This window comes from Protomyctophum bolini, assembly GCF_963924005.1.
Source record: "Protomyctophum bolini genome assembly, chromosome: 8".
NCBI lineage: Eukaryota > Metazoa > Chordata > Actinopteri > Myctophiformes > Myctophidae > Protomyctophum > Protomyctophum bolini.
Genome location: NC_137869.1, coordinates 32,557,745 through 32,570,244, shown reverse-complemented (window position 1 = coordinate 32,570,244; position 12,500 = coordinate 32,557,745). Strand labels below are relative to the sequence as shown.

General features: G+C 43.6%; 1 protein-coding gene across 3 annotated transcripts in view; it reads right to left on the bottom strand.

Moving 5' to 3' along the window:
• Positions 1-12,500, bottom strand: part of LOC308319970 (disks large homolog 1-like) — a 128,321-nt gene that overhangs the window by 69,554 nt on the left and 46,267 nt on the right. Inside the window, exon 1 of one of the 3 annotated variants that reach the window (XM_080770217.1) lies at positions 5,369-6,172. The exons of the other annotated variants lie outside the window; for them this stretch is intronic. Within the exon in view, the coding sequence (XP_080626343.1) occupies positions 5,369-5,632 (264 nt within the window). The 5' untranslated portion in view covers positions 5,633-6,172. Of the gene's footprint in view, positions 1-5,368; positions 6,173-12,500 lie in introns of those variants that run through there. 3 annotated transcript variants of the gene reach the window in all.

Here is a 12,500-nt window from a genome sequence, read left to right as displayed (position 1 = left end):
AGACGCCCTGAGGGCGAGAGGCAACCTCATCAAACCCTGTACACCCAAGACACACACCATATATGGCCAGTACAGAATTAATTCCATATGTTGATCTGACCCCCATGCCAAAGCACCAGCGGTCGCCCAGCAGTCTGCCGTCACCCAGGTGGATGGATGCAAGGTCGCTTCTCGCCCTCAGGGCGTCTTACTGGTATTGTTAGTATAGATCTGTATTGCTATATCTACCTACACCTACAGTATGGTATCGGTCTTGATTATTTATTCAGTCAATCAAAGATAATATATTTGTTTTGATGTTTTGATCATGACTGATACATTGTCATCTATTCAAGTTGTATGCATAATATATTCAAAATACCAAGCATGTACAGACTAAAGCTAATTGCCTATGGAATATCCTTCATAGTCATAATAAACAAGTGATCTCTATCTCTCCCTGTCTCCTTGATCTCTAGAACTCTCTCTTCCGGCATTTCCCGACCACTAAACACCTCTTTAGGGCTTTTAGAGCTCTTTGTAAAGAGCCAGGATGAGTTTCATACGTCCTCCTCAACCACTCATCAATTATACAAAGATGGAGCGGGAGGGAGAGCGTGGTGCGCGGGAATTACCGAGTCCAAACACACAGGAAAGTGAATGTGATTTTAACACACTAACTTCAGATCATTTGTGTTATTAAGCACTTCCACCCTCTAGACTTAGTCAACTGGAGCTGAGTTCAGTGAGATGTCTCTGTACTTGAACAACTTTTTCTCTCTCTGAGTCTATACATCAAATCTCTTTGCCTATCAAATCAAAAGCATAACACGTTCCGTTGCAAGTTGCAACCCGTTGTGAGCTTGTAGATCTGCTATTTTTGGCTAATGTTCCCCTGGGACATGGATACTGGGCTTCAAGTATAGCCTCGGAAACCGCAGGCATTTTGTTTTCAAAGAAAGAAAAAAAAAGCCTGGGTGAGCGAGGCAGGAACAGTGGCATAGCAGTGGGAGGGAACCTTGCATTTGGCTAAACCAATAACAGTGCAGAGGGGCGCCGAGTGTTTTTTAGTGTTCTCTGCTGTATGCTACTGGGAGGGAAGAGAGGAGGAGAGAAACCCTTAGTTTCTAGTTGTTAACTAGTTTACCTAGTTTATTTCTCTAATAAAACTGTTTTTATTATTTTTGTTCTGTAAAGTGACTTTGAGTACCTTGAAAAGCACTGTATAAATGATATAGTATGTATTATTATTATTGTCCAGAGTGTTTATGTTACCATTTCTTCCAGGTGACACCTGTGTGTCATGAGTTACCAGCTGGTATGAACTATGAATGTGACAGTGAAGACTATCCATATTGAAAAAAGTAGCGCCACTAAAACAATCATATTTTCCTATCAATTCCCAATGAATCCTGGAAGAACAATAAAGGTGTATAATAGACCCCTCCCTGGTCTTTTACACACACACACACACACACACACACACACACACACACACACACACACACACACACACACACACACACACACACACACACACACACACACACACACACACACACACACACACACACACACACACACACACACACACACACACACACACACACACACACACACACACACACACACACACACACACACACACACACACACACACACACACACACACACACACACACACACACACACACACACACACACACACACACACACACACACACACACACACACACACACACACACACACACACACACACAGCAACCTGGATCTGATAATGCCCCACCTGGATCTGATAATGCCTGAGGGGAATTTGGACTTTGCATGTCTCAGAAAGGCCAGTCAGATTTCAGACATAACTTTTCTTGACAGGAGACCACATGCTTCACATACTGTCTTTTAATGATGGCACACTATGTCCTATCAGACAGGGCAGACAGCCGTCGTGTGTGTGTGTGTGTGTGTGTGTGTGTGTGTGTGTGTGTGTGTGTGTGTGTGTGTTCCAATGTAATGGCCAATAAGTCATGCAGTAAGTGCCTCGGACAGGAAAATGGCAACACCTAGGGAAAACACACTTAGTCTGGCCAATATGATTACTGTGAGAGAGAGGGGGAGAGAGAGAGAGAGAGAGAGAGAGAGAGAGAGAGAGAGAGAGAGAGAGAGAGAGAGAGAGAGAGAGAGAGAGACAGACAGACAGAGAGAGAGACAGACAGACAGAGGGAGGGAAGATGGAAAGAGAGAGGGATAGAGTGAGTGAGAGAGGTCTCTTTACTGTGAGAGAGAGAAAGAGACAGAGAGAGGGAGGGAAGATGGAAAGAGAGAGGGATAGAGTGAGTGAGAGAGGTCTCTTTACTGAGAGAGAGAGAGAGAGAGAGAGAGAGAGAGAGAGAGAGAGAGAGAGGGAAGATGGAAAGAGAGAGGGATAGAGTGAGTGAGAGAGGTCTCTTTTCCACGAGCCATAAATCTTAAGTGCCAGTGAAATGTATTACTGCAGAGCTGAATATCATTAGGGCTGCTCGGCCCACTCAGGAGTTTTGGATTGATAAAGGAGTTGTGGATGCCGTACTGATATTATATTGACATCTGGGGAGCAAAACAATCAATATATGTACAGAATTTAGTGATTGAAATGGAAGTTGTTGATTTATTTTGTCAGTGCAGATTTATTTTTACGATTGCTTAATATAGTATGTTAGAGCCTCACATCTTTCAAAGAGAAGATGTGCTCGGAATTTTTGAACTTAAGTAAATACCAAACATATTACTTTAGAACAATCCTTTGATCTGAAGAAGAAGTATATATTGTACTAGCTTTGGAAAGCCCAGAATTAGGTATAATAAGACAGAAGGGGCGTAACAGTAATATCATACTGTAGCTTTCTCTTACTACTAATGATGATGAGAAAACTAGGCCTATAGTACTACGTAATGTGCATAAATAAATGACACCACTGGTAGTACCTAGTACCAGTACTGTCAAAATGTGGTGTCGAGACCGGACTCAAGACCTACAGAATTGACTCATGACACTGAGAAAAGCACCTGATGTCCTGTCATGTGTCCCAGTTGATTGGTTAAACTTTAAAAGAAAATGGGTGTTTCACTTGTTTTTCTTTCGTTATTTCTTTATATGATGTATATATGAATACTGGGTTTTTCTGTCATTTCATTCATCATGATGGACATCTTTGCATGTTTACATTTTTCTATTGATCATCAGCTGTGTCTGGCCATGTGACACAGCCGTGTCAGGTATATGTACAGTATAGGCACATATACTGTACCAGGTCTTAAGTTAAGTAATAAGACCTGGTACTTAAGACACGCAAAATACAGCTCTATCCAGAATATTTAACGTCCAAAAATATTTGGACACTCAACGTGTCTAGAACCAGGCCTCAGTCCCAGACAAATAATTGAAATTAGAAGATGGGACATTTGTGAGTGCACTGTATTATGAAAATAGATGTCTTACGTCCTGCTTTCCCCTATTTTCTGGTACAATTGTGGTTTTAAAATAACCAGTTGGACAGGGTTGATTCTCACAGAGGCCATGTAAAGTGCCTCTGAAAGACAACCTGAGCACAGCACAGCAGAGCCGAGTTAGAGTTTTGTGAAAGATGATTGTCCACCCATATAAATTATAACCAAATCAAAATGATAGAGCCTGTCACAGCGTGAACATTCCTCTGGATTACATGTCATACTATGTGATGGAAGCAAGGTCACATCTTGATTATCTGCCTTGTCAGACCGTGTGAGTTAAATTACAGACTACTGTCACATTGTGCAACGGGAAGGCTATGACTGGCATCAGCCAACCTGTATTGGCTTAACATATTGCCTTGGGAGAAAAGGACCTTGACAGAAGAAAAGCAATATTTTTGGGGTGGCCTTGAGATGCTCTTGGGGGGCATTTATCTTTCATCAAAAGATTATGCCAGTTAAGTATATTCAAATGTAAATGTTTATAATTTTGTCATTAGATATGCTTTCGTTATCAAAATTATTGTACAACCAACGTTTCGACTATGAAGTCTTCCTCAGGGTTTGAACCCTGAGGACTTCATAGTCGAAACATTGGTTGTACCTTTTAATAAACGTTTGCATCGTGGCTAAGAGCTGTGCGGCCTTTTCAACATACAGTATTGGTAGCTGTCAAGTAACGTTCTAGCATTGACTTACTTATCTGTCAGTATACCTACTGTAAACGATGTGGATCGGCTCTTTTTGACGGCTGTTCTTGACCATGTAACACTGAACGACCACTGAAATTGTTTGTCTAATTTAATAACAAATTCACTTTTTAAAACGTGTAACAGTTGTCTGCTCTCGTATGGCCAGAATTGTCCTGTGTGTGGGGTGTGGTTGATGCCTTTATTTCATTCTATTTCTCACTTTTTGTGCTTTCTGATGTTTTTTAACCTTGATGTGTATGTAATATGTGATGCTTTTTCGAAATGAGTTCATAAATTGTGCAATGTGTAGATATTCGTTTTTTCTCTTGGTGTAGGCCTACAGGTTTCTTTCCAAATCAGTTACTGTAAAAGGTTGGGATACAATTTTCAATTTCCCACTGTTCTTTTTTCTTTTGCATACTCAAATGGGAGCTGTCACTCTTGACTATGTTGTGTTAGGAATGCTGGGCTTGATATTAAGCTAGGGTTTGTTATTTTGTTTACATACTCAACACTGAATTTTAACCGAGAAAGCTTGACATAACCTAATCTTAATGAAACATTGTACATTGTATTACACATTGTATTATACATTTGCTGATATTAAAATGAAAACTCAATATAGAAAAGACTTAAATACTGTATGCAGGTGGATAGTGTCCACCTCTTCCGCACCATAATGAGTGCATTCGATTCTTGACTAAGATGAATGAATATCTTTCATGAGGCACAAGAAAGTGTGAATATTTAGCATAAATGCCACTGCAAAGTTCAACGAAAAGCTTGCTTTGTAACACATCAGTAATCCATGTCTCATGCACGGCACTGGTTCATTTCCATGACAACATTATCGAAAAGTATCAAACAAAAGTGTAGGAGCAAGTTCAAAATGATAATCTGCCGGCCTGACTGTGTGTCACTGTCTTGTTGATAAAGGAACTGAACCCACGCATGTACTGTACACACCCACAACAGCTCTGCAACAAAAACCTAGTTTTAAGTTACAGGCTTCCCAGTTCCCACCCTCATCTCCAATAGCCCCTTAGGCCACGGTGCACCACACACACGCACACGCGCACACACACACACACACACACACACACACACACACACACACACACACACACACACACACACACACACACACACACACACACACACACACACACACACACACACACACACACACACACACAACTGTATGAGTTACCTGGCTAGCGTTGATACAGTCAGTGAAGGCACTCCTCTTGGAGAAGAACGTTAGAAGCTGCTGCCAGCGAGATGAGGAGGTGGAGGGGGCCGAGGAGGCGGGGGTGGACGGGGAGGAGGTGTGATGATGAGGCAGCTCTTCAGAGGAAGTCCGCTTGGGGCCCAACTTCAGTCTCAATGCAAGCCCAGATCCCTGACCCCCCGGGGTGCCCCCCGGCCGCCCACTGCGGGGGTACTGGCTGTTGTTGCCGAAAATAAAATTCATCTTTGCTCTGTATTCCTGTTTGGTTTTTTTTTATCTGTGAATCATTCTCCCTTTTCTATTGGTCTCTTCTCTCTCTGGCTGTGGTTCTCTTAAGCCTTAAGGCGTCACTGTGTTAAGGTTTGGTCCAGCACACGTGCGTCTGCTGGCTTTTGTTTCTCTCTCTAATGTTTTCCTTCTTCCACTACATCCTTTTTCTTGTCTAGTCGCTAACTGTTGCTGCTGAGGAAATGATTTTAATCTTCTGTCATCTTCTCTTCTCACTGTCAACAGAGTGCTCTCTCTCTCTCTCATCTCTGGACTCTCCTCTTTTTTCTCCCTTCCCTGCAGTCCACTCTCACAAGTTCCTCTTACTGTACGGATGGTTCATCCTACGTTGCTCTCTCTCTTTCCTTCCTTCTTTCTTCTCCTTCCTCTGGAATAAGAGAGGAGCAGCAGCCAGATGGAGCTTCAAGGAACAGGAGATGCAGGAGGAGGCGGCCGTTTTGGAAAAGTGTGAGTACTGCAGGCAGCGCAGAGTTCTCCCACAGTTTGGGGAGTATTACTTCATCTGTGCATCCATCTCTCCATCCATGTATGTGTCCTCTCGTTTGTCTGTCTCTTCACTCATCCATGTAGCGCGTCATCCAATCTTCTCCAGCCAACAGAGATGTCAAAGATCCACATTTCTGGAGAAACTCAGAGGACTGCGATTGCTGTCCTTCCTCAGCTCTCGTCTTCACAGAAAAGACAGACAGAGAGAGACTGAGAGAGAGAGAGAGAGCGCGCGCGAGAGAGAGAGAGAGCAGGCTGGGCAGCGGCAGGATATGAAGATTGATTATTTAAAGGAGTTCACTCTTGCTCTCTCCACCCCCCCCCCCTCTCTCTCTCTCTCTCTCTGAGTGGTAAGTACAGGGTCCAAGGGGTGGAGATGACCGGTCAATCTCTTCTGTCTCCTTAACCACATACACTCCCATTAAATATGGGGTTGGCAGGAGAGTGGCAAGCTGGAGCTGGAGGGAAGCAGGTAAGGAGAGGAGGCTGAAAGGATAAAGGAGAGGCTGGCTGGCTTGCGGAAGACCTGTTCGGCGACTGTTCTCTTCTCCACGCTCCCACCTGATGCCTGTTCAAGTCTCTCTCTCTCTCACTCTCTGGAGAGTCTTCAGTATCTCCCTCTCTCTCTTCTATAGCCTCTCGTCTGTCTGTCTGTCTGTCTGTCTGTCTCTTCCAGTGTTCTCCAGTCTTTTATCGGTGCTGAAACCAGACACTCTCTCTGTCTCTCTGTCAGATATCATTACAGACACAAGCCACGCCCCTACAGCCCAGTCAACCAATTACATAACAGAGAAACATGAACCCCCCACCTCTTACCCCCACCCATACACAGACAGACACGAACACACACACACACACACACACACACACACACACACACACACATGCGCGCGCGCACGCACACGCACGCGCAGAGTCCTGGAAGTGATGAGGAAGAAACCTGTGCAAAACCACAGAAGAAGTGGAGTGATGAGCAGTGTCTGGATGGATAATAGGAATAGTGATTCAGAGAGCTACAAGTCACACATTCACATATCGTCGCGTGAAACCGTCGCTCATCATTGAACTTGTTGTGCTTTTTCGTAAATAAATGCTCTACTCGATCATCCTACAGTGTCACACAAAAGCATCAAACATAGACCTGCTACTTTGGACATTTTTGAATTTGAATGCTGAAGAGTAACAGTTTTGGACATGAGGTTTCCACCCGGCAGCGACGATATGGCAACAGGCTCTCTTCTCTGCTGCTTGTGTGTGTGAAACAATGTGGGGGCTTGATTAGAGAGGTGTGTGTGTGTGGGTGCGTATGTGTGTAAGATATTCTTCTCCTGAGGCTGTTTTCAGACACTGCGGCACCCAGCTCTCCCACACGCGCGCTCTCTCTCTCTCTCACACACACACACACACACACACACACACACACACACACACACACACAACTGTACAGAACATGGCTCCAGAATGGAAAACAACCAGCTGTTGCTGCGCACCGACGAAAGAGAGGAAACGAGAGTAAAGGAGAGAGAAAAAGCATGGGGAATGGAGAGGAGATGCAGATAGGAGAGAACAGAGGCTGGGAGAGTGGATCATTGTAGACATAGATAACCACACTGTCACACCACCGCTAGCTACAGTAGCCTCCCTTGAGGATGGCAGGTAGGTTCAGTACAGTAGGTAGGTGGAAAGCTGTATCCTGGTAATGTACATTGCTCAGTAAACAAACCAACTGGTGCTCAGCTGCTTGCACGTACAGGTAGTTGAGCATAATTACCTTACAAGCGATAGGTGTCCTGTGGTACATCACTGCCCACTGGGCAACACCAAGTCAGTATCCTGTGGTACCAATCGGCCATTGCCAAGCCTCTTTATAGCCAAAAGTGTCTCTAGTGGAACCGGACTCCATGTGGGAGCCGTAACCATAGCAACTGTTTGAGCGTGTCCTATAAGGACACGTAGTGTGCAAAGTGCTTTTCGAAGGCAAGGTTGCACTCTGGTGCAGTTCTGGTGCTCCTTGCTCCAAATTAGGTGCCTGGCATTTCTTTGTGCGCTTGTATAAAACTTTAAAAAAAAGTAACATGAAGAAGATGATGTTGATACCATACATTTGTCTATACGCCTTAGTTGTAGGAGAAAGCTTTCGCACACAGAAATTAGGCGTATGCACAGGTGCGTAGGCCAGTGGACATCAATGAAAGCAATAGAATACACCCGCACACTGTGTATTTGCTCGGTACATGAGTATTGTCTTATTTAATGAAGCAACGTTTCGGTCCCTCCGAAGCCTGAGGAAGGTCCGGAGGGAACGAAACGTTGCTTCATTAAATAAGACAATACTCATCATGTACCGAGCAAATACAGTGTGCAGGTGTACCTTATTGCTTTCATCTATACACCTTAGTAACACAGACCTGGCTAGTTAAACTAATATTTGAACGACTCAGTATAGCACACATATTGACATCAGGTGTCTGGCAAGCCAACAATATCAAACTAGTCTGAACGGGACAAACGGCAACCGTCATATAACATGTTTTTCTAAACGATGGCGTGCTTGTGTTGTACCAGAGGTATTAAACCCCGGCATATATCATTTTTATACTACCACAGGGAAAAGAAAGTGTGTGTATGCAAGATGTGAAACTAGCCCACATGAACAAGAAAAACCTGTGGCCGGGCTAACCTGTATAAAGCATGCATCACATTTAGCTAACTGCCAAGGTAGTAACTTTAAGAGTTAATACCCGTTTTGACTTTGTCGATACAGTGTTCCTTTACTCATCCACATGCAGGCTCTGATGTGTAACTAACTCGGAAGAGTACGTTTAGCGGCTGCCTGGCTTGGTTTACAAAAGAAAGGGGGATGGGAGGCCAGGTATGTAATGAACTACCAAAGATGGTATCTCAGATACTACCATGAATTAGTCCCGTGAGACTTTCATAACACACTTTGCGTCATCTCAGCTGCACTTCCCTGTAGACGTATACTCTACTGTGGATTAATCATACACACTGCACTATCATTAGATTAACACTTCACCTACGTACACCTTGCACACAGCATCCTATAATTCATACGCCAACACTCTCTGATGTTTTTCAGTTTCTGCTGCTGGAGTGTCAAAGACAATTTCCCATTGCATGCAAGTAGATAAGAATATCTTATCTCAATTCTCAACAACAACAGGCTAATAGGGTGGCTGACCCTAAAACACCTTAGTTGGCAGTGCAGCATCCAGAATGCATTAGAAGCACTGTGTCAGGGGCTATGGACAGTGTACTATAAAACTATACCTACACAGTCTATTAAAACCTCATTTGACAACTCAACAGACCATCCGAGCACTGCCAACTATTCATTTAAAATGTTCAATTATACGATAAAGGTGGTCTATATTTTCTGCTGTTTGGTCCTTTCAGCTGTTACTGAAGCCGTTTCTATTGATCTGATGTAACCCCGGGCCTGAATGAATAAGCTAATGGCTGTGGCTCTGGAACGATAACGTCCCGACACAATGTGTCGTTTGTAGATTCACTATTTTTGTAGGCCTATGACAAAGTATAAAACATCGCTTAAATGGTTGGTTAGTCGATTAATTCTGTGTATATTCTGCAAACCTGCAAAACCTGTCCGTCCATCCGTCGTCACCATATAAGGCCATCAGCCCGTTACGCCTCGTGACATGTCACGCCACCATATACGGTCGATGCTCCATACATGGCCGTCTCCATATATGAAGATCACAACACTGACCTCATCAAACCCTGGATAGCCAAGAAGACTGGATCATCACCTAGATCTGCATATATGGAGCCGGCCAACAACTCTACATCTGACTTCAAACCTCAAACCCTTAGATCTCCATATATGGAGCTGACCTGTTATGACATTCCATATGTTGATCCTCCCCACCCGTCCTTCCTCTTCAATGTACACTCAAGGGGCACATGAGAAACTAACATATGTAATTAGGAAGAAACCTGCGGTATTCTATAAGATATGGGAGAAGTTCTTGGACTTCATTAAGCGAGGTGATATTGAAGAGGCTTTGAATGTATAGTGGTTAATTGGGGTAGTCAGCTGTGGGGTGGGGGTAGGGAACTGTGATGTATGTAATGTGTTTTATTTTTCGTTTTGTCATTATTTATTTATTTTTGTTTTGTATGTATTGTTGTCAAAACATTTCGTGATAATATTTTGTTTGTATTTGTGCTGCCATGGGGATGTGGGGGGGGGGGAAATATATGTCAATTGTTTTGAAAATACTTCTTTGTACTGTAAAAATCAATAAACATATGTTTAAAAAAAAAAAAAAAGTACACTCAAGGCACTGCCCCCCTGTCAACCTTAGATCTCCATGAAGCTGACCTGTTCTGACATTCCATATGTTGATCTGACACCAAACCCTGTACACTCAAGACACGCTCCATATATGGCCAGTACAGAATTCATTCCATATGTTGATCTGACCGCCCATGCCAAAGCGCCAGCCCAGCAGTCTGCCGTCACCCAGGCGGATGCGTGCACACGACTTCACCCTGCGTCTTACTGGTATACATACCGTATATTATCGCTTTTAACACGCTTCTCGATTGTTCTAAATGGTTATTCATAAAAAATCACACCCGTGTGAACTGAGTGGTGCAACTCCCCTCTCTCCCCCCCCCCCCCTCCTCTCCTCTCTCTCTCTCTCTCTCTCTCTCTCATTAGCAGGCAACAGTGCAGCACTAATATTATCTCTCTCTCTGTTTCTGGCACAACAACGCCCCTACTGGTAGTCAGTGATACTGGTGCTCATGAACACATACATACTGAAGGTGAACCAACACATAGGTGAACACGGACATTGCTGTTCCTTGGAGTGGTTGCACTACTTAATCTGTAATAAATGGGTGTTCTACCTTATCATAGCACAGTACATACATACAGTATTTGCAAATATGCAATTCTCCCTTTTGAAATAATGAACTTCCCTCAGAAAATAATACTTAATAATAATAATAATAATAATAATAATACTAGTCACTATCTTTCAGTAATCTCAGGAATCGCCCGTTTAGCACAATCGGTGGTGGCGGTCGCCATTCGATCATGTTGACAGGCACAGGATTTGTGGGTTTAGAACTGGAGAGGGGCGCCAATTGTCCTTGTTGACATTAATGCCACCTGGAATTAGCACTGACAATGGCAAGACACATTCTAATCTAAAGCCACCCACACAGTCTGTCTGGGTAGTCGGCTACAACAGCTGATGCAACAACACTGACCGATGCCGTGACCAAACCCCAACCCCAACACTATCCCATGCACACACGCACTCACACATACATGTACGCAAGCCCACAGACACACGCTCACTCCCCCTCTCTCATGCTGTGGGTGAACAACGTCTCACTTTCACTTTTTCCTTCTCTCTTTCTGTCTTTGTTCCCTAAATCGCTCCGTGTCTCCCTCAATATCCAGTCAAATGTCAGCCAAGTGAATGCCAATATTAATAATTCAGGACCAATTAAATAAAAGCACACATCATGCATGTTTAATGGCTGACTGCTGAGAAATTCAACTCTGCCCTTCCATCCACTACAGGTAGGCTTCAGTAGGTGCATCTTGTAGAGGTCAACTGACACATGAAGTACAGATTCGGTTGTATGACAACAAATGGTCCTGACTCCGGTGCCCAATTCAGAAGTTCAGTCAAAGATTATTTATTTATAAAGCTGGGCGAACTTCATTGGAGCCACTAGAGGCCAAATGGTACACAAAGCCTACAAATGCTCTCCTAAACAAAGTAGGCGTGGTTTGCCATCCTCCCCCTCCCAGGCTGACCCCAACCAAACTTCCATTTCCCCCCCAAAGGTATAATGAGGTATAATGTTCCATTACTACCTTGCGGTTCTAAGTCTGATCTCTCTCTAGAAGCGTTAATATTCCAAACGAGATGCTTGGTTAAGTCAGAAATTAGGACAGAACATCGGCGTTATGATCAAAACCATGGACAGCGACGTAGATTCAGAGATAATAGCAAGAGTTGTCAGTCCGTAAATAAGGAAGTGAACGGGTGTGCGCATGAAGCGCAAAACATGTCCGGGAGCGCTGAACAAGCCGCTGGAACGGGAGCTGTCAAAAAATGGATTACGGCGATCCCGTTTTATATCATTAAAAAGGACCAAAAGAAGTCCAAGGCACATCCCGGTTTTATTAGAGAAGATTTAATGTATTCTACATTTATATACACGTCCTTAGCACAATAAGTGTTAAGAAATCCACAGTAATGGAAAATGTATAACATCTCTGTAAAAATGTAAGAAACAATAACCTGTGCTTTATTATAGCTGCCAT